Raw genomic sequence first — 22,279 nt, forward strand, 5'->3', positions numbered from 1 at the left:
TCTGGTTGTACTTTAGTTTGGGCTATAGCTTCGGTTGTACCTTAGTTTGGGCTGTAGCTCGGGTTGTACTTTAGTTTGGGCTGTAGCTCGGGATATACCTTAGTTTGGGCTGTAGCTCCGGTTGTACTTTAGTTTGGGCTGTAGCTCGGGTTGTACCTTAGTTTGGGCTGTAGATCGGGCTGTACCTTAGCTTGGGCTGTAGTTCTGGTTGTACTTTAGTTTGGACTGTAGCTTCGGTTGTACCTTAGTATGGGCTGTAGCTCGGGTTGTACTTTAGTTTGGGCTGTAGCTTGGGTTGTACTTTAGTTTGGGCTGTAGCTCGGGTTGTACTTTAGTTTGGGCTGTAGCTCCGGTTGTACTTTAGTTTGGGCTGCAGCTCCGGTTGTACTTTAGTTTGGGCTGCAGCTCCGGTTGTACTTTAGTTTGGGCTGTAGCTCCGGTTGTACTTTAGCTTGGGCTGTAGCTCGGGTTGTACCTTAGTTTAGGCTGTAGCTCGCGTTGTAATTTAGTTTGGGCTGTAGCTCGGGTTGTACCTTAGTTTGGGCTGTAGCTCCGGTTTTACCTTAGTTTGGGCTGTAGCTCAGGTTGTACCTTAGTTTGGGCTTTAGTTCTGGTTGTACTTTAGTTTGGGCTGTAGCTTCGGTTGTACCTTAGTTTGGGCTGTAGATCGGGCTGTACCTTAGCTTGGGCTGTAGTTCTGGTTGTACTTTAGTTTGGACTGTAGCTTCGGTTGTACCTTAGTATGGGCTGTAGCTCGGGTTGTACTTTAGTTTGGGCTGTAGCTTGGGTTGTACTTTAGTTTGGGCTGTAGCTCGGGTTGTACTTTAGTTTGGGCTGTAGCTCCGGTTGTACTTTAGTTTGGGCTGCAGCTCCGGTTGTACTTTAGTTTGGGCTGCAGCTCCGGTTGTACTTTAGTTTGGGCTGTAGCTCCGGTTGTACTTTAGCTTGGGCTGTAGCTCGGGTTGTACCTTAGTTTAGGCTGTAGCTCGCGTTGTAATTTAGTTTGGGCTGTAGCTCGGGTTGTACCTTAGTTTGGGCTGTAGCTCCGGTTTTACCTTAGTTTGGGCTGTAGCTCAGGTTGTACCTTAGTTTGGGCTGTAGTTCTGGTTGTACTTTAGTTTGGGCTGTAGCTTCGGTTGTACCTTAGTTTGGGCTGTAGCTCGGGTTGTACTTTAGTTTGGGCTGTAGTTCTGGTTGTATTTTAGTTTAGGCTGTAGCTCGGATTGTACTTTAGTTTGGGCTGTAGCTCAGGTTGTACTTTAGTTTGGGCTGTAGCTCGGGTTGTACTTTAGTTTGGGCTGCAGCTCCGGTTGTACTTTAGTTTGGGCTGCAGCTCCGGTTGTACTTTAGTTTGGGCAGTAGCTCGGGTTGTACTTTAGTTTGGGCTGTAGCTCGGGTTGTACTTTAGTTTGGGCTGTAGCTCCGGTTGTACGTTAGTTTGGGCTGTAGCTCGGGTTGTACTTTAGTTTGGGCTGTAGCTCGGGTTGTACTTTAGCTTGGGCTGTAGCTCGGGTTGTACTTTAGTTTGGGCTGTAGCTCCGGTTGTACCTTAGTTTGGGCTGTAGCTCGGGTTATACCTTAGTTTTGGCTATAGCTCCGGTTGTACTTTAGTTTGGGCTGTAGCTCCGATTGTACCTTAGTTTGGGCTGTAGCTCGGGTTGTACCTTAGCTTGGGCTGTAGTTCTGGTTGTACTTTAGTTTGGGCTGTAGCTTCGGTTGTACCTTAGTATGGGCTGTAGCTCGGGTTGTACTTTAGTTTAGGCTGCAGCTCGGGTTGAACTTTAGTTTGGGCTGTAGCTTGGGTTGTACTTTAGTTTGGGCTGTAGTTCTGGTTGTACTTTAGTTTAGGCTGTAGCTTCGGTTGTACTTTAGTTTGGGCTGTAGCTCCGGTTGTACTTTAGTTTGGGCTGCAGCTCCGGTTGTACTTTAGTTTGGGCTGCAGCTCCGGTTGTACTTTAGTTTGGGCTGTAGCTCCGGTTGTACTTTAGCTTGGGCTGTAGATCGGGTTGTACCTTAGTTTAGGCTGTAGCTCGCGTTGTAATTTAGTTTGGGCTGTAGCTCGGGTTGTACCTTAGTTTGGGCTGTAGCTCCGGTTTTACCTTAGTTTGGGCTGTAGCTCAGGTTGTACCTTAGTTTGGGCTGTAGTTCTGGTTGTACTTTAGTTTGGGCTGTAGCTTCGGTTGTACCTTAGTATGGGCTGTAGCTCGGGTTGTACTTTAGTTTGGGCTGTAGCTCGGGTTGTACTTTAGTTTGGGCTGTAGCTCGGGTTGTACGTTAGTTTGGGCTGTAGCTCGGGTTGTACTTTAGTTTGGGCTGTAGCTCGGGTTGTACTTTAGTTTGGGTTGTAGCTCGGGTTGTACTTTAGTTTGGGCTGTAGCTCCGGTTGTACTTTAGTTTGGGCTGTAGCTTGGGTTGTACTTTAGTTTGGGTTGTAGCTCGGGTTGTACATTAGTTTGGGCTGTAGCTCGGGTTGTACATTAGTTTGGGCTGTAGCTCGGGTTGTACTTTAGTTTGGGCTGTAGCTCGGGTTGTACTTTAGTTTGGGCTGTAGCTCAGGTTGTACTTTAGTTTGGGCTGTAGCTCGGGTTGTACTTTAGTTTGGGCTGTAGCCCAGGTTGTACATTAGTTTGGGCTGTAGCTCGGGTTGTACTTTAGTTTGGGCTGTAACTCAGGTTGTACTTTAGTTTGGGCTGTAGCCCAGGTTGTACTTTAGTTTGGGCTGTAGCTCGGGTTTTACTTTAGTTTGGGCTGTAGCTCGGGTTATACCTTAGTTTGGGCTATAGCTCCGGTTGTACTTTAGTTTGGGCTGTAGCTCAGGTTGTACTTTAGTTTGGGCTGTAGCTCCGGTTGTACTTTAGTTTGGGTTGTAGCCCAGGTTGTACTTTAGTTTGGGCTGTAGCTCCGGTTGTACTTTAGTTTGGGCTGTAGCTCAGGTTGTACTTTAGTTTGGGCTGTAGCTCCGGTTGTACTTTAGTTTGGGTTGTAGCCCAGGTTGTACTTTAGTTTGGGCTGTAGCTCCGGTTGTACTTTAGTTTGGGCTGTAGCTCAGGTTGTACTTTAGTTTGGGCTGTAGCTCCGGTTGTACTTTAGTTTGGGTTGTAGCCCAGGTTGTACTTTAGTTTGGGCTGTAGCTCGGGTTGTACTTTAGTTTGGGCTGTAGCTCGGGTTGTACTTTAGTTTGGGTTGTAGCTCGGGTTGTACATTAGTTTGGGCTGTAGCTCGGGTTATACTTTAGTTTGGGCTGTAGCTCCGGTTGTACTTTAGTTTGGGCTGTAGCTCGGGTTGTACTTTAGTTTGGGTTGTAGCTCGGGTTGTACATTAGTTTGGGCTGTAGCTCGGGTTGTACTTTAGTTTGGGCTGTAGCTCAGGTTGTACTTTAGTTTGGGCTGTAGCTCAGGTTGTACTTTAGTTTGGGTTGTAGCTCGGGTTGTACATTAGTTTGGGCTGTAGCTCGGGTTGTACTTTAGTTTGGGCTGTAGCTCGGGTTGTACTTTAGTTTGGGTTGTAGCTCGGGTTGTACATTAGTTTGGGCTGTAGCTCGGGTTGTACTTTAGTTTGGGTTGTAGCTCGGGTTGTACATTAGTTTGGGCTGTAGCTCGGGTTGTACTTTAGTTTGGGCTATAGCTCAGGTTGTACTTTAGTTTGGGCTGTAGCTCGGGTTGTACTTTAGTTTGGGTTGTAGCTCGGGTTGTACATTAGTTTGGGCTGTAGCTCGGGTTGTACATTAGTTTGGGCTGTAGCTCGGGTTGTACTTTAGTTTGGGTTGTAGCTCGGGTTGTACATTAGTTTGGGCTGTAGCTCGGGTTGTACTTTAGTTTGGGCTATAGCTCAGGTTGTACTTTAGTTTGGGCTGTAGCTCGGGTTGTACTTTAGTTTGGGTTGTAGCTCGGGTTGTACATTAGTTTGGGCTGTAGCTCGGGTTGTACATTAGTTTGGGCTGTAGCTCAGGTTGTACTTTAGTTTGGGCTGTAGCTCGGGTTGTACTTTAGTTTGGGCTGTAGCTCGGGTTGTACTTTAGTTTGGGCTGTAGCTCGGGTTGTACTTTAGTTTGGGCTGTAGCTCGGGTTGTACTTTAGTTTGGGCTGTAGCTCGGGTTGTACTTTAGTTTGGGCTGTAGCTCGGGTTGTACTTTAGTTTGGGCTGTAGCTCCGGTTGTACTTTAGTTTGGGCTGTAGCTTGGGTTGTACTTTAGTTTGGGTTGTAGCTCGGGTTGTACATTAGTTTGGGCTGTAGCTCGGGTTGTACATTAGTTTGGGCTGTAGCTCGGGTTGTACTTTAGTTTGGGCTGTAGCTCGGGTTGTACTTTAGTTTGGGCTGTAGCTCAGGTTGTACTTTAGTTTGGGCTGTAGCTCGGGTTGTACTTTAGTTTGGGCTGTAGCCCAGGTTGTACATTAGTTTGGGCTGTAGCTCGGGTTGTACTTTAGTTTGGGCTGTAACTCAGGTTGTACTTTAGTTTGGGCTGTAGCCCAGGTTGTACTTTAGTTTGGGCTGTAGCTCGGGTTTTACTTTAGTTTGGGCTGTAGCTCGGGTTATACCTTAGTTTGGGCTATAGCTCCGGTTGTACTTTAGTTTGGGCTGTAGCTCAGGTTGTACTTTAGTTTGGGCTGTAGCTCCGGTTGTACTTTAGTTTGGGTTGTAGCCCAGGTTGTACTTTAGTTTGGGCTGTAGCTCCGGTTGTACTTTAGTTTGGGCTGTAGCTCAGGTTGTACTTTAGTTTGGGCTGTAGCTCCGGTTGTACTTTAGTTTGGGTTGTAGCCCAGGTTGTACTTTAGTTTGGGCTGTAGCTCCGGTTGTACTTTAGTTTGGGCTGTAGCTCAGGTTGTACTTTAGTTTGGGCTGTAGCTCCGGTTGTACTTTAGTTTGGGTTGTAGCCCAGGTTGTACTTTAGTTTGGGCTGTAGCTCGGGTTGTACTTTAGTTTGGGCTGTAGCTCGGGTTGTACTTTAGTTTGGGTTGTAGCTCGGGTTGTACATTAGTTTGGGCTGTAGCTCGGGTTATACTTTAGTTTGGGCTGTAGCTCCGGTTGTACTTTAGTTTGGGCTGTAGCTCGGGTTGTACTTTAGTTTGGGTTGTAGCTCGGGTTGTACATTAGTTTGGGCTGTAGCTCGGGTTGTACTTTAGTTTGGGCTGTAGCTCAGGTTGTACTTTAGTTTGGGCTGTAGCTCAGGTTGTACTTTAGTTTGGGTTGTAGCTCGGGTTGTACATTAGTTTGGGCTGTAGCTCGGGTTGTACTTTAGTTTGGGCTGTAGCTCGGGTTGTACTTTAGTTTGGGTTGTAGCTCGGGTTGTACATTAGTTTGGGCTGTAGCTCGGGTTGTACTTTAGTTTGGGTTGTAGCTCGGGTTGTACATTAGTTTGGGCTGTAGCTCGGGTTGTACTTTAGTTTGGGCTATAGCTCAGGTTGTACTTTAGTTTGGGCTGTAGCTCGGGTTGTACTTTAGTTTGGGTTGTAGCTCGGGTTGTACATTAGTTTGGGCTGTAGCTCGGGTTGTACATTAGTTTGGGCTGTAGCTCGGGTTGTACTTTAGTTTGGGTTGTAGCTCGGGTTGTACATTAGTTTGGGCTGTAGCTCGGGTTGTACTTTAGTTTGGGCTATAGCTCAGGTTGTACTTTAGTTTGGGCTGTAGCTCGGGTTGTACTTTAGTTTGGGTTGTAGCTCGGGTTGTACATTAGTTTGGGCTGTAGCTCGGGTTGTACATTAGTTTGGGCTGTAGCTCAGGTTGTACTTTAGTTTGGGCTGTAGCTCGGGTTGTACTTTAGTTTGGGCTGTAGCTCGGGTTGTACATTAGTTTGGGCTGTAGCTCGGGTTGTACATTAGTTTGGGCTGTAGCTCGGGTTGTACATTAGTTTGGGCTGTAGCTCAGGTTGTACTTTAGTTTGGGCTGTAGCTCGGGTTGTACATTAGTTTGGGCTGTAGCTCGGGTTATACTTTAGTTTGGACTGTAGCTCGGGTTGTACTTTAGTTTGGGCTGTAGCTCGGGTTGTACTTTAGTTTGGGCTGTAGCTCGGGTTGTACTTTAGTTTGGGCTGTAGCTCGGGTTGTACTTTAGTTTGGGCTGTATATCATTTACTGACAGTGTAACACACTGATTGTATTTGCTGTAGTACTTACATTGACCACCAGAGGCTCGTGGTGCAGTGCAGCCTCCGGCCGCCAGGAGTCGCAGTCCGCTCACGCCGCTCCTCAGGCAGGGGTCCTCCGGCCAGCAGGGGTCGCTGTAGTGGCCGTTCTCTCCGGCGGCTCTGTTGTGTCTTCTCCCGCGCTGTGAGCGGCGGTGGCTGAGGATGGCGGTGACCGGGGCGCTGCGCACGGAGCTGGCGGAGGCGGTGTCCGGCTGTCGGGTGCTGGTGGTCGGGGCCGGAGGGATCGGCTGCGAGTTACTGAAGAACCTTCTACTCACCGGATTCACCCACCTGGACGTGGTGCGGAGCCGGGAGGGAGCGGGAACCGGGAGCCATTGTCCTCACTGCTGCCTCCATCCCGGAGACCCCGAAACTGCCCCTGCAGAGCATCGCAGCCGAGGGAGGGGGGCTCCATCTCTCTGCAGAGCATCGCAGCTGGGGGAGGGGGGCCCCATCTCTCTGCAGAGCATCGCAGCTGGGGGAGGGGGGCTCCATCTCTCTGCAGAGCATCGCAGCTGGGGGAGGGGGGCTCCATCTCTCTGCAGAGCATCGCAGCTGGGGGAGGGGGGCTCCATCTCTCTGCAGAGCATCGCAGCCGAGGGAGGGGGCTCCATCTCTCTGCAGAGCATCGCAGCTGGGGGAGGGGGGCTCCATCTCTCTGCAGAGCATCGCAGCCGGGGGAGGGGGGCCCTATCTCTGCAGAGCATCGCAGCTGGGGGCTCCATCTCTCTGCAGAGCATGGGAGCTGGGGGAGGGGGGCTCCATCTCTCTGCAGAGCATCGCAGACGGGGGAGGGGGGGCCCTATCTCTGCAGAGCATCGCAGCCGGGGAAGGGGGGGCCCCATCTCTCTGCAGAGCATCATGGGCAGGTGGGATCTCTGCAGGACAGTGTGCTGTGTCTGCCCCTCCCCCATTACTTCTGCTGCAGAGCGTTGCTTTTCTCGGGTTCTTCTATGATTCTGTGATCTTCTGTGTTTTCTAGATCGATCTGGACACGATTGACGTCAGTAACCTCAACCGGCAATTTCTGTTCCAGAAGAAACATGTGGGGCGATCAAAGGCGCAGGTGAGGGCTCCGCCATCTGTGGTCATGTGACCGGCGGCGCTCAGTGACCGGCGGCCGCTTCGCTCAGTGACCGGCTTTCCTTCTGTTTCCTCCTTAGGTGGCCAAAGAGAGCGTCCTGCAGTTCTGTCCGGGGGCCGGTATCACCGCGTATCACGACAGCATCATGAAGTGAGTACGAGCCATTACTGCGCCTACAGCGCCCCCTGTGCTCCCCCGTGTACTGCCCCCAGCAGCCTTGTCATCCCTTGTCCTCTGGATCCATCAGAGGGGTCCTGACCAGGGCCCCAATACTGCACATAAGGGGTGGAGAGCAGGTGCTGGCTGTGGCCGTGGCCCCCTCCTGTGGCCGTGGCCCCCTCCTGAGGCGGCAGCTCCGCACGGCCTGCAGTTATTCCTGGTTCTGGATCAGTTCATGTAACAGATTCTATGGATCCTGTGTGATCGGTTTCCTGCTCGGCCCCTCCCCGGCAGTGGTGCGCCCCGTGGGCCCCTGACGCGCGCTGCGCTCGTCCGTAGTGTGAAATGATTTTTAGTTTTGCAGTAAAGATGATTGTTTTCGGCAGCTCGTCTCCCGCTGCCGGCGGTCTGTGCTGCGGAGAGCCGCGGCTGCTGGTTCCAGACCACTCTGTACACGACCGGCACACACATAATCAGACGACGATTGTGTGACTCAGCATTAGGCAGTGACCAGGAGCTATTGTCCTCTGTTATCAGTAGGCACAGTCTCTGCCCATCACTGACGCTCTGGTGATGGTGGCTCGTCCGTCTTGTCCCGGTGTCATCGTTCTCGTGGGTTTTTGTCTCCTCAGTGCTGAATATGATGTTGAATTTTTCAAGAAGTTCACGCTGGTGATGAACGCCCTGGATAACAGAGGTGCGGTGCTGAGGGTCTGTGCCATTGGGCTGCAGCTGCGGTGATGTTCCCGTGGCCCTCCTGGACAGGCTGTGGGCCATGCGGTGTGCGCCATCTTCAGTCCGTGCTGAGTTTCTATCTTGTCGATTTCAGCTGCACGGAACCACGTGAACCGGATGTGTCTGGCGGCCGACATCCCCCTGATCGAGAGCGGCACGGCCGGGTACCTGGGCCAGGTCACCGTCATCAAGAAGGTTTGTAGCTCCCATGTGACGGCCGCCCCTGGTCCGTGGTATGTAGCGTGGCTCGTCACATGTTTTATCCCTTCATCAGGGGGTCACCGAGTGCTACGAATGTCAACCGAAGCCCACCCAGAAGACCTTCCCCGGGTGCACCATCCGCAACACCCCCTCCGAGCCCGTCCACTGCATCGTGTGGGCAAAGTACCTGTTCAAGTAAGAAGCCCCCCGCCATGATGAGTCAGGGGCCACACATCCTGGTGTGCTAGGGGCCCTGCCATGAGTGTAACCTGAGCTTGGGGCCACACGTCCTGGTGTGCTGAGGGCCCCTCCATGGCCGGGTCCGGTACCTGCTGTATCACTGATGTCCGCTCTCGTCTCCTCTGCAGCCAGTTATTCGGGGAGGAGGACGCTGATCAGGAGGTCTCCCCAGACACCGCCGACCCGGAGGCTTCCTGTGAGTATCCAGCGCTCGCCGCAATACCAGCATATCGGAGGGGCTACCGTCCCCGGGAGACCACTATTCCCGTCGCTCTGTTCTCCTTCCTCCAGGGGAGCCCACGGAGGCCGCACAGCGAGCCAACGCCTCCAACGAGGACGGCGACATCAAACGCGTCTCCACCAAGCAATGGGCGAAGTCCACCGGGTACGATCCCATCAAGCTCTTTAACAAGGTAATTGGCTGCTGTGGTGTTGGGGTCATATCCTGGGGGGCCGGGCGCTGCTGGGGCAGGAAAGTACCGGGCACTGTTTCTTGGGAAGAGTTGGCCGATGCCATGTGTGTTGATGACGTTCCTTCTTACAGCTTTTCAAAGATGACATCCGCTACCTTTTGACTATGGACAAACTGTGGAGGAAGAGGAAGCCCCCGGTGCCCCTGGACTGGGCCGGCCTGCAGAGCAGCGGTAATGCCCGCAACCTTGTACTGGCCTCGGGGGCAGCAGCTCATGTGCCCACTGACCGTGATGGAGAAGATGGGAGGTTGAAAGCGACCGCGGCCCTGCCGTCTGCCCCCCTAGCCCTGCCGCCTGACCCAACCCTGCCATCTCCCCCGCCGGCTGCCCCTGCCACCCGTCTTTACCCCCTTACCTTGCCGTCCCCCCAGAGCTTTGTAAACTAGTAAGAAGTGGATGGTCTCGCTCCCTGAGGCTCAGTACCGGCTGCCGCTTTCCCTTCTGATGCGTCCGGCCTCTTCCAGAGTCTTCCATTTAACACTAGTTTTCTCCATTATTTTCCCGCGCAGAGAAAGGTCCTGCAGACCACCGGACGGCGTCCTCGGGGGTCGGGCTGAAGGATCAGCAGGTTCTGGACGTCGCCGGCTGCGCTCAGCTGTTTTCTCACAGTGTTGAGACGTTAAGGGATCAGATATTGAAAAAGGGCGACGGCGCTGAACTTGTCTGGGACAAGGTGCGTCGGTGTCGTCTGATTTGCCGCCATACTGTTTTATGTCCTTCTGACGTAGCCCCACCTGATCCCGAGACGTGGCCCCCTACTATGGATCGGTGGACATCTGTGAGCTGCAAGAAACAATATGGCAGCAGAAATGCTGGTGATGACGAGCGGCGTCCATTCTGCTGCCTGTGAGCCGCCATAGATGTAACGCGATGGCAGTCGCCCCCCGTCTAATCCCAGGGTTCCTTTCTGTAGGACGACCCCCCGGCGATGGATTTTGTCACCTCCGCCGCTAACCTCCGGATGTACATCTTCAGTATGGCCATGAAGAGCCGGTTTGATATCAAGTGTAAGCTCTTGTGCCCGCTCCCAGTGTGCGGGGTCCGCTCGTCTGCCCAGCGCTTCTTGTAGATGGCGTCAGTAACGGCCGTGTCTTGTTCACACAGCGATGGCCGGGAACATCATTCCAGCGATAGCCACGACCAACGCCGTCATATCAGGGCTGATTGTGCTGGAGGGGCTGAAGATCCTGTCCGGGAACCTGGAGCAGTGCAGAACGGTGCGCGGCCCGTCCGTCATCCCGGGGGCTTCAGATGGAGGACGAGACCCTCACCCTCTGCTCCATCTTCTAGGTGTTCCTGAACAAGCAGCCAAACCCCCGCAAGAAGCTGCTGGTGCCGTGTGTGCTGGACCCCCCCAACGCCAATTGCTACGTGTGCGCCAGTCGCCCCGAGGTCACCGTCAGGCTGAATGTTCACAAAGTGACGGTGCAGACTCTGCAGGACAAGGTGCGTGCCCACCCAGGAGGCCGGGCTCCGAGGGCGAGACGAGCCGCTCTGTACATCGGGATCTCATATTAACCGATGTTTTACGTCTCCCAGATAATAAAGGAGAAGTTCGGCATGGTGGCCCCCGACGTGCAGATCGAAGACGGAAAAGGCACAATCCTTATCTCCTCGGAGGAGGGAGAGACGGACGGTAAGTGACGACTGCAGACCGGGCATGGAAACGCATAGGAGCTGGAGACACAAAACGGGAGGAGACCTGCAATCATTTGCAATTGGCTTTAGTGTGTTAGTTCAGATGCATTGGAGGGAGACAGGTGGTCCGTACCTGATGTGTACCAGTAGAGGGCGCCGCGCTGTCAGTGATGGGTGGCAGCAGTGATTTGTCACCAGTGGACCAAATGACTGCACTGAGTGGTTGGTGGTGTCCGATCTTCAGCCGCCCTTTCACACACGGCTCTGGGAAACGCTGCCCGGACACGGGGTCTGACCAGATGTCCTGTAATATGTACCCCCAATATTCTCCGTCCCCCACTAATGCCAGTGCCGTGCTCCCGTCGCCTCCTTCTGCCCCGTTCACGCCGTCTTGTGCTGCCGTCGCCTCCTTCTGCCCCGTTCACGCCGTCTTGTGCTGCCGTCGCCTCCTTCTGCCCCGTTCACGCCGTCTTGTGCTGCCGTCGCCTCCTTCTGCCCCGTTCACGCCGTCTCGTGCTGCCGTCGCCTCCTTCTGCCCCGTTCACGCCGTCTCGTGCTCCCGTCGCCTCCTTCTGCCCCGTTCACGCCGTCTCGTGCTCCCGTCGCCTCCTTCCGCCCCGTTCACGCCGTCTCGTGCTCCCGTCGCCTCCTTCTGCCCCGTTCACGCCGTCTCGTGCTCCCGTCGCCTCCTTCCGCCCCTTTCACGCCGTCTCGTGCTCCCGTCGCCTCCTTCCGCCCCGTTCACGCCGTCTCGTGCTCCCGTCGCCTCCTTCCGCCCCGTTCACGCCGTCTCGTGCTCCCGTCGCCTCCTTCCGCCCCTTTCACGCCGTCTCGTGCTCCCGTCGCCTCCTTCTGTCCCGTTCACGCCGTCTCGTGCTCCCGTCGCCTCCTTCTGCCCCGTTCACGCCGTCTCGTGCTGCCATCGCCTCCTTCTGCCCCGTTCACGCCGTCTCGTTCTCCCGTCGCCTCCATCTGCCCCGTTCACGCCGTCTCGTTCTCCCGTCGCCTCCTTCTGCCCTGTTCACGCCGTCTCGTGCTCCCGTCGCCTCCTTTTGCCCCGTTCACGCCGTCTCGTGCTCCCGTCGCCTCCTTTTGCCCCGTTCACGCCGTCTCGTGCTCCCGTCGCCTCCTTTTGCCCCGTTCACGCCGTCTCGTGCTGCCGTCGCCTCCTTTTGCCCCGTTCACGCCGTCTCGTGCTCCCGTCGCCTCCTTCTGCCCCGTTCACGCCGTCTCGTGCTGCCGTCGCCTCCTTCTGCCCCGTTCACGCCGTCTCGTGCTCCCGTCGCCTCCTTCTGCCCCGTTCATCCCGTCGCCTCCTTCTGTCCCATTCACGCCGTCTCGTGCCGCCGTCGCCTCCTTCTGCCCCGTTCACGCCGTCTCGTGTTCCCGTCGCCTCCTTCTGCCCCGTTCACGCCGTCTCGTGCTCCCGTCGCCTCCTTCTGCCCCGTTCACGCCGTCTCGTGCTCCCGTCGCCTCCTTCCGCCCCGTTCACGCCGTCTCGTGCTCCCGTCGCCTCCTTCCGCCCCGTTCACGCCGTCTCGTGCTGCCGTCGCCTCCTTCTGCCCCGTTCACGCCGTCTCGTGCTGCCGTCGCCTCCTTCTGCCCCGTTCACGCCGTCTCGTGCCGCCGTCGCCTCCTTCTGCCCCGTTCACGCCGTCTCGTGCTCCCGTCGCCTCCTTCTGCCCCGTTCACGCCGTCTCGTGCTCCCGTCGCCTCCTTCTGCCCCGTTCACGCCGTCTCGTGCTCCCGTCGCCTCCTTCTGCCCCGTTCACGCCGTCTCGTGCTCCCGTCGCCTCCTTCTGCCCCGTTCACGCCGTCTCGTGCTCCCGTCGCCTCCTTCTGCCCCGTTTACGCCGTCTCGTGCTCCCGTCGCCTCCTTCTGCCCCGTTCACGCCGTCTCGTGCTCCCGTCGCCTCCTTCTGCCCCGTTCACGCCGTCTCGTGCTCCCGTCGCCTCCTTCTGCCCCGTTCACGCCGTCTCGTGCTCCCGTCGTCTCCTGCTGCCCCGTTCACGCCGTCTCGTGCTCCCGTCGCCTCCTGCTGCCCCGTTCACGCCGTCTCTTGCCGCTGTCGCCTCCTTCTGCCCCGTTCACGCCGTCTAGTGCTCCCGTCGCCTCCTGCTGCCCCGTTCACGCCGTCTCGTGCTCCCGTCGCCTCCTGCTGCCCCGTTCACGCCGTCTCGTGCTCCCGTCGCCTCCTTCTGCCCAGTTCACGCCGTCTCGTGCTCCCGTCGCCTCCTTCTGCCCCGTTCACGCCGTCTCGTGCTCCCGTCGCCTCCTTCTGCCCCGTTCACGCCGTCTCGTGCTCCCGTCGCCTCCTTCTGCCCCGTTCACGCCGTCTCGTGCTCCCGTCGCCTCCTTCTGCCCCGTTCACGCCGTCTCGTGCTGCCGTCGCCTCCTTCTGCCCCGTTCACGCCGTCTCGTGCTGCCGTCGCCTCCTTCTGCCCCGTTCACGCCGTCTCGTGCTCCCGTCGCCTCCTGCTGCCCCGTTCACGCCGTCTCGTGCTCCCGTCGCCTCCTGCTGCCCCGTTCACGCCGTCTCGTGCTCCCGTCGCCTCCTGCTGCCCCGTTCACGCCGTCTCGTGCTCCCGTCGCCTCCTGCTGCCCCGTTCACGCCGTCTCGTGCTCCCGTCGCCTCCTGCTGCCCCGTTCACGCCGTCTCGTGCTCCCGTCGCCTCCTGCTGCCCCGTTCACGCCGTCTCGTGCTCCCGTCTCCTCCTGCTGCCCCGTTCACGCCGTCTCGTGCTCCCGTCGCCTCCTGCTGCCCCGTTCACGCCGACTCGTGCTCCCGTCGCCTCCTGCTGCCCCGTTCACGCCGTCTCGTGCTCCCGTCGCCTCCTGCTGCCCCGTTCACGCCGTCTCGTGCTCCCGTCGCCTCCTGCTGCCCCGTTCACGCCGTCTCGTGCTCCCGTCGCCTCCTGCTGCCCCGTTCACGCCGTCTCGTGCTCCCGTCGCCTCCTGCTGCCCCGTTCACGCCGTCTCGTGCTCCCGTCGCCTCCTGCTGCCCCGTTCACGCCGTCTCGTGCTCCCGTCGCCTCCTGCTGCCCCGTTCACGCCGTCTCGTGCTCCCGTCGCCTCCTTCTGCCCCGTTCACGCCGTCTCGTGCTCCCGTCGCCTCCTTCTGCCCCGTTCACGCCGTCTCGTGCTCCCGTCGCCTCCTGCTGCCCCGTTCACGCCGTCTCGTGCTCCCGTCGCCTCCTTCTGCCCCGTTCACGCCGTCTCGTGCTCCCGTCGCCTCCTTCTGCCCCGTTCACGCCGTCTCGTGCTCCCGTCGCCTCCTTCTGCCCCGTTCACGCCGTCTCGTGCTCCCGTCGCCTCCTTCTGCCCCGTTCACGCCGTCTCGTGCTCCCGTCGCCTCCTTCTGCCCCGTTCACGCCGTCTCGTGCTCCCGTCGCCTCCTTCTGCCCCGTTCACGCCGTCTCGTGCTCCCGTCGCCTCCTTCTGCCCCGTTCACGCCGTCTCGTGCTCCCGTCGCCTCCTTCTGCCCCGTTCACGCCGTCTCGTGCTCCCGTCGCCTCCTTCTGCCCCGTTCACGCCGTCTCGTGCTCCCGTTGCCTCCTTCTGCCCCGTTCATCCCGTCTCGTTCTCACGGGATTTTTTTTAAAATCTTTTTTCCAGCAAACAACAGTCGTCAGTTGTCAGATTTCGGCATCCGGAACGGCACCCGGCTGCAGGCGGACGACTTCCTGCAGGATTACACCCTGCTGATCAATGTGCTGCACAGGTGAGCGCCATCGGGGGGACGCAGTGCGGCACTGCAGCCTGTAGGACGCCCAGCTCTCAATCACCCCGGGGTCGGCCATCTTCACCTTTTCATATTGATTCTACAGTGAAGATTTGGAGAAGGACGTGGAGTTTGAAGTTGTCGGCGACGCTCCAGAGAAAGCCCCTCAGAAGCCCCCCGAGGAGAGCGGGAAAAGTATCACCAACGGCAGCGACGATGGAGCACAACCATCAACATCCGCAGGTAGCGAGCTCCACGCGTCCGCCATGTCTGATAGGACGAATCCTGCAGTCGCTCGTCTCGTCTGTGCTGAAGGTTTGTTACCCTGTGTTAGTCCAGAGGTCTGGCAGTATCACAGAGGACTGGGCACAACTGTAACAAACCCTCAGCTGTGAGCAGGATCCAGCCTCTGATGCGATCGATCTCCATTCTCTGACAGTACAGTCTCCTGGGGGAGAGCGTCAGCAGGCAGGAGAGGCGGGACGGTGCCGGATCCCGGGGGATCGGGGGATCTCGCTGCGACACTTTACGGAGGTTTTTCTGTTTTTACAGCACAAGAAGCCGACGACGTGTTAATGGTGGACTCGGAGGAGGAGGACAGTCCGAGCGGCAGCGACGTCAGCATGGAGGCCGTGAGGCTGAAGAGGAAGCTGAGCGAAGAGGAGGCCGTGAGCCGCAAGAGGAAGCGGCTGGAGCCGCCCGCAGAGCCGGACGATGACATCATCGCGCTGGACTGAGGGTCCGAGCCGCGCCCCCCGCACTCCTGTGTTTTATATTTCCTGTTATGTGATAAATGTTGTCACTCGCGGCCCCCGCTGCTCCGCCGTGGCCCCCACAACACTGCTGTCCCCGCTGCTCCGCCCTGGGGATGGAAGCCATGTCTATTCATCGGGTCATGTATTTGGGGGTCCTGGCCCCCCGCTCTGTTTGTCCCCTTGGGTTGCAGCGTCGCATTCACGCCTGAATGTTTAGGTAAAGACTGTTTTCTACAAGGTGCCAGGTCAGACGCCTGCTCCTCCCTGCAGGGGCCGGAGACGGGCGGCGGTGACAGCAGCGCTCCCTGCCATCTCTGTGCTCCACCCTGCAGGGGCCGGAGACGGGCGGCGGTGACAGCAGCGCTCCCTGCCATCTCTGTGCTCCTCCCTGCAGGGGCCGGAGACGGGCGGCGGTGACAGCAGCGCTCCCTGCCATCTCTGTGCTCCACCCTGCAGGGGACGGAGACGGGCGGCGGTGACAGCAGCGCTCCCTGCCATCTCTGTGCTCCACCCTGCAGGGGACGGAGACGGGCGGCGGTGACAGCAGCGCTCCCTGCCATCTTTGTGCTCCTCCCTGCAGGGGCCGGAGACGGGCGGCGGCGACAGCAGCGCTCCCTGCCATCTCTGTGCTCCTCCCTGCAGGGGCCGGAGACGGACGGCGGTGACAGCAGCGCTCCCTGCCATCTCTGTGCTCCTCCCTGCAGGGGCCGGAGACGGGCGGCGGTGACAGCAGCGCTCCCTGCCATCTCTGTGCTCCTCCCTGCAGGGGCCGGAGACGGGCGGCGGTGACAGCAGCGCTCCCTGCCATCTCTGTGCTCCTCCCTGCAGGGGCCGGAGACGGGCGGCGGTGACAGCAGCGCTCCCTGCCATCTCTGTGCTCCTCCCTGCAGGGGCAGGAGACGGGCGGCGGTGACAGCAGCGCTCCCTGCCATCTCTGTGCTCCACCCTGCAGGAGACGGGCGGCGGTGACAGCAGCGCTCCCTGCCATCTCTGTGCTCCACCCTGCAGGAGACGGGCGGCGGTGACAGCAGCGCTCCCTGCCATCTCTGTGCTCCGCCTCGTGCCTCCTCCAAGGTTATTTATATTTCATCTTTTGTAAAACGGCCGATTCCTCCTGTGTCTGAATGGACCAAATAAACACCATCTTGTATCCACGTGTGGTGACTGCGCTGTCGCCTGCCGAGGTACACCGCACCACCGGATGCCAGCAGAATAGTGAGTGCAGCTCTGGAGTATAATACAGGCTGTAACTCAGGATCAGTAATGTAATGTATGTACACAGTGACTGCACCAGGAGAATAGTGAGTGCAGCTCTGGAATATAATACAGGATGTAACTCAGGATCAGTAATGTAATGTATGTAGACAGTGACTGCACCAGCAGAATAGTGAGTGCAGCTCTGGAATATAATACAGGATGTAACTCAGGATCAGTAATGTAATGTATGTACACAGTGACTGCACCAGCAGAATAGTGAGTGCAGCTCTGGAGTATAATACAGGATGTAACTCAGGATCAGTAATGTAATGTATGTAGACAGTGACTGCACCAGCAGAATAGTGAGTGCAGCTCTGGAGTATAATACAGGATGTAACTCCGGATCAGTAATGTAATGTATGTACACAGTGACTGCACCAGCAGAATAGTGAGCGCAGCTCTGGGGTATAATACAGGAGGTAACTCAGGATCAGTAATGTAATGTATGTACACAGTGACTGCACCAGCAGAATAGTGAGTGCAGCTCTGGAGTATAATACAGGATGTAACTCCGGATCAGTAATGTAATGTATGTACACAGTGACTGCACCAGCAGAATAGTGAGTGCAGCTCTGGAGTATAATACAGGATGTAACTCCGGATCAGTAATGTAATGTATGTACACAGTGACTGCACCAACAGAATAGTGAGTGCAGCTCTGGAGTATAATACAGGAGGTAACTCAGGATCAGTAATGTAATGTATGTACACAGTGACGGCACCAGCAGAATAGTGAGTGCAGCTCTGGAGGATAATACAGGAGGTAACTCAGGATCAGTAATGTAATGTATGTACACAGTGATGGCACCAGCAGAATAGTGAGTGCAGCTCTGGAGGATAATACAGGAGGCAACTCAGGATATGTAATGTATGTACACAGTGACTGCACCAGCAGAATAGTGAGTGCAGCTCTGGAGTATAATACAGGATGTAACTCCGGATCAGTAATGTAATGTATGTACACAGTGACGGCACCAGCAGAATAGTGAGTGCAGCTCTGGAGTATAATACAGGAGGTAACTCAGGATCAGTAATGTAATGTATGTACACAGTGATGGCACCAGCAGAATAGTGAGTGCAGCTCTGGAGGATAATACAGGAGGCAACTCAGGATATGTAATGTATGTACACAGTGACTGCACAAGCAGAATAGTGAGTGCAGCTCTGGAGTATAATACAGGATGTAACTCCGGATCAGTAATGTAATGTATGTACACAGTGACTGCACCAGCAGAATAGTGAGTGCAGCTCTGGAGTATAATACAGGAGGTAACTCAGGATCAGTAATGTAATGTATGTACACAGTGACTGCACCAGCAGAATAGTGAGTGCAGCTCTGGAGTATAATACAGGATGTAACTCAGGATCAGTAATGTAATGTATGTACACAGTGACTGCACCAGCAGAATAGTGAGTGCAGCTCTGGAGTATAATACAGGATGTAACTCAGGATCAGTAATGTAATGTATGTACACAGTGACTGCACCAGCAGAATAGTGAGTGCAGCTCTGGAGTATAATACAGGATGTAACTCAGGAACAGTAATGTAATGTATGTACACAGTGACTGCACCAGCAGAATAGTGAGTGCAGCTCTGGAGTATAATACAGGATGTAACTCAGGATCAGTAATGTAATGTATGTACACAGTGACTGCACCAGCAGAATAGTGAGTGCAGCTCTGGAGTATAATACAGGATGTAACTCAGGATCAGTAATGTAATGTATGTACACAGTGACTGCACCAGCAGAATAGTGAGCGCAGCTCTGGAGTATAATACAGGATGTAACTCAGGATCAGAAATGTAATGTATGTACACAGTGACTGCACCAGCAGAATAGTGAGTGCAGCTCTGGAGTATAATACAGGATGTAACTCAGGATCAGTAATGTAATGTATGTAGACAGTGACTGCACCAGCAGAATAGTGAGTGCAGCTCTGGAGTATAATACAGGATGTAACTCAGGATCAGTAATGTAATGTATGTAGACAGTGACTGCACCAGCAGAATAGTGAGTGCAGCTCTGGAGTATAATACAGGAGGTAACTCAGGATCAGTAATGTAATGTATGTAGACAGTGACTGCACCAGCAGAATAGTGAGTGCAGCTCTGGAGTATAATACAGGATGTAACTCAGGATCAGTAATGTAATGTATGTACACAGTGACTGCACCAGCAGAATAGTGAGCGCAGCTCTGGGGTATAATACAGGAGGTAACTCAGGATCAGTAATGTAATGTATGTACACAGTGACTGCACCAGCAGAATAGTGAGTGCCGCTCTGGAGTATAATACAGGAGGTAATTCAGGAAAAGTAATGTAATGTATGTACACAGTGACTGCACCAGCAGAATAGTGAGTGCAGCTCTGGGGTATAATACAGGAGGTAACTCAGGATCAGTAATGTAATGTATGTACACAGTGACTGCACAAGCAGAATAGTGAGTGCAGCTCTGGAGTATAATACAGGATGTAACTCCGGATCAGTAATGTAATGTATGTACACAGTGACTGCACCAGCAGAATAGTGAGTGCAGCTCTGGAGTATAATACAGGAGGTAACTCAGGATCAGTAATGTAATGTATGTACACAGTGACTGCACCAGCAGAATAGTGAGTGCAGCTCTGGAGTATAATACAGGATGTAACTCAGGATCAGTAATGTAATGTATGTACACAGTGACTGCACAAGCAGAATAGTGAGTGCAGCTCTGGAGTATAATACAGGATGTAACTCCGGATCAGTAATGTAATGTATGTACACAGTGACTGCACCAACAGAATAGTGAGTGCAGCTCTGGAGTATAATACAGGAGGTAACTCAGGATCAGTAATGTAATGTATGTACACAGTGACTGCACCAGCAGAATAGTGAGTGCAGCTCTGGAGTATAATACAGGATGTAACTCAGGATCAGTAATGTAATGTATGTACACAGTGACTGCACCAGCAGAATAGTGAGTGCAGCTCTGGAGTATAATACAGGAGGTAACTCAGGATCAGAAATGTATGTACACAGTGACTGCACCAGCAGAATAGTGAGTGCAGCTCTGGAGTATAATACAGGATGTAACTCAGGATCAGTAATGTAATGTATGTACACAGTGACTGCACCAGCAGAATAGTGAGTGCAGCTCTGGAGTATAATACAGGATGTAACTCAGGATCAGTAATGTAATGTATGTACACAGTGACTGCACCAGCAGAATAGTGAGCGCAGCTCTGGAGTATAATACAGGATGTAACTCAGGATCAGAAATGTAATGTATGTACACAGTGACTGCACCAGCAGAATAGTGAGTGCAGCTCTGGAGTATAATACAGGATGTAACTCAGGATCAGTAATGTAATGTATGTAGACAGTGACTACACCAGCAGAATAGTGAGTGCAGCTCTGGAGTATAATACAGGAGGTAACTCAGGATCAGTAATGTAATGTATGTACACAGTGACTGCACCAGCAGAATAGTGAGTGCCGCTCTGGAGTATAATACAGGAGGTAATTCAGGAAAAGTAATGTAATGTATGTACACAGTGACTGCACCAGCAGAATAGTGAGTGCAGCTCTGGGGTATAATACAGGAGGTAACTCAGGATCAGTAATGTAATGTATGTACACAGTGACTGCACCAGCAGAATAGTGAGTGCAGCTCTGGAGTATAATACAGGATGTAACTCAGGATCAGTAATGTAATGTATGTACACAGTGACTGCACCAGCAGAATAGTGAGCGCAGCTCTGGGGTATAATACAGGAGGTAACTCAGGATCAGTAATGTAATGTATGTACACAGTGACTGCACCAGCAGAATAGTGAGTGCAGCTCTGGAGTATAATACAGGATGTAACTCCGGATCAGTAATGTAATGTATGTACACAGTGACTGCACCAGCAGAATAGTGAGTGCAGCTCTGGAGTATAATACAGGATGTAACTCCGGATCAGTAATGTAATGTATGTACACAGTGACTGCACCAACAGAATAGTGAGTGCAGCTCTGGAGTATAATACAGGAGGTAACTCAGGATCAGTAATGTAATGTATGTACACAGTGACGGCACCAGCAGAATAGTGAGTGCAGCTCTGGAGGATAATACAGGAGGCAACTCAGGATATGTAATGTATGTACACAGTGACTGCACAAGCAGAATAGTGAGTGCAGCTCTGGAGTATAATACAGGATGTAACTCCGGATCAGTAATGTAATGTATGTACACAGTGACTGCACCAGCAGAATAGTGAGTGCAGCTCTGGAGTATAATACAGGAGGTAACTCAGGATCAGTAATGTAATGTATGTACACAGTGACTGCACAAGCAGAATAGTGAGTGCAGCTCTGGAGTATAATACAGGATGTAACTCCGGATCAGTAATGTAATGTATGTACACAGTGACTGCACCAACAGAATAGTGAGTGCAGCTCTGGAGTATAATACAGGAGGTAACTCAGGATCAGTAATGTAATGTATGTACACAGTGACTGCACCAGCAGAATAGTGAGCGCAGCTCTGGGGTATAATACAGGAGGTAACTCAGGATCAGTAATGTAATGTATGTACACAGTGACTGCACCAGCAGAATAGTGAGTGCCGCTCTGGAGTATAATACAGGAGGTAACTCAGGATCAGTAATGTAATGTATGTACACAGTGACTGCACCAGCAGAATAGTGAGTGCAGCTCTGGAGTATAATACAGGAGGTAACTCAGGATCAGTAATGTAATGTATGTACACAGTGATGGCACCAGCAGAATAGTGAGTGCAGCTCTGGAGGATAATACAGGAGGCAACTCAGGATATGTAATGTATGTACACAGTGACTGCACAAGCAGAATAGTGAGTGCAGCTCTGGAGTATAATACAGGATGTAACTCCGGATCAGTAATGTAATGTATGTACACAGTGACTGCACCAGCAGAATAGTGAGTGCAGCTCTGGAGTATAATACAGGAGGTAACTCAGGATCAGTAATGTAATGTATGTACACAGTGACTGCACCAGCAGAATAGTGAGTGCAGCTCTGGAGTATAATACAGGATGTAACTCAGGATCAGTAATGTAATGTATGTACACAGTGACTGCACCAGCAGAATAGTGAGTGCAGCTCTGGAGTATAATACAGGATGTAACTCAGGATCAGTAATGTAATGTATGTACACAGTGACTGCACCAGCAGAATAGTGAGTGCAGCTCTGGAGTATAATACAGGAGGTAACTCAGGATCAGTAATGTAATGTATGTACACAGTGACTGCACCAGCAGAATAGTGAGTGCAGCTCTGGAGTATAATACAGGATGTAACTCAGGAACAGTAATGTAATGTATGTACACAGTGACTGCACCAGCAGAATAGTGAGTGCAGCTCTGGAGTATAATACAGGAGGTAACTCAGGATCAGTAATGTAATGTATGTACACAGTGACTGCACCAGCAGAATAGTGAGTGCAGCTCTGGAGTATAATACAGGATGTAACTCAGGATCAGTAATGTAATGTATGTACACAGTGACTGCACCAGCAGAATAGTGAGTGCAGCTCTGGAGTATAATACAGGATGTAACTCAGGATCAGTAATGTAATGTATGTACACAGTGACTGCACCAGCAGAATAGTGAGCGCAGCTCTGGAGTATAATACAGGATGTAACTCAGGATCAGAAATGTAATGTATGTACACAGTGACTGCACCAGCAGAATAGTGAGTGCAGCTCTGGAGTATAATACAGGATGTAACTCAGGATCAGTAATGTAATGTATGTAGACAGTGACTACACCAGCAGAATAGTGAGTGCAGCTCTGGAGTATAATACAGGAGGTAACTCAGGATCAGTAATGTAATGTATGTAGACAGTGACTGCACCAGCAGAATAGTGAGTGCAGCTCTGGAGTATAATACA

The 22,279-nt window shown here is 53.6% G+C and overlaps 1 protein-coding gene across 1 annotated transcript; it reads left to right on the forward strand.

Annotated features, from left to right (window-relative positions):
• Positions 1 to 6,192: 6,192 nt before the first annotated feature.
• UBA2 (ubiquitin like modifier activating enzyme 2) lies at positions 6,193 to 16,278 on the forward strand. Its single transcript, XM_073659895.1, has 17 exons — positions 6,193 to 6,421; positions 7,104 to 7,187; positions 7,285 to 7,355; positions 7,997 to 8,061; positions 8,194 to 8,294; positions 8,374 to 8,495; positions 8,669 to 8,736; positions 8,832 to 8,953; positions 9,085 to 9,184; positions 9,523 to 9,686; positions 9,927 to 10,020; positions 10,118 to 10,230; positions 10,304 to 10,459; positions 10,553 to 10,649; positions 14,268 to 14,373; positions 14,480 to 14,616; positions 14,926 to 16,278. The coding sequence occupies exons 1-17, from the start codon at positions 6,284 to 6,286 to the stop codon at positions 15,108 to 15,110; spliced, it is 1,923 nt and encodes a 640-aa protein (XP_073515996.1). The 5' UTR covers positions 6,193 to 6,283; the 3' UTR covers positions 15,111 to 16,278.
• Positions 16,279 to 22,279: the final 6,001 nt, after the last annotated feature.

This window comes from Phyllobates terribilis, unplaced genomic scaffold, assembly GCF_046119375.1.
Source record: "Phyllobates terribilis strain yellow unplaced genomic scaffold, ASM4611937v1 Scaffold_14__1_contigs__length_39327217, whole genome shotgun sequence".
NCBI classification, from domain to species: Eukaryota; Metazoa; Chordata; class Amphibia; order Anura; family Dendrobatidae; genus Phyllobates; species Phyllobates terribilis.

Excerpts from the sequence above, each read along its gene's own strand:
- UBA2 (XM_073659895.1), top strand. The coding sequence starts at position 6,284 with ATGGCGGTGACCGGGGCGCTGCGCACGGAGCTGGCGGAGGCGGTGTCC. Across the intron at positions 9,185-9,522 it reads GGCCGGCCTGCAGAGCAGCG|AGAAAGGTCCTGCAGACCAC; the intron begins GTAATGCCCGCA and ends TTTCCCGCGCAG. Across the intron at positions 10,021-10,117 it reads GAGCCGGTTTGATATCAAGT|CGATGGCCGGGAACATCATT; the intron begins GTAAGCTCTTGT and ends TTGTTCACACAG.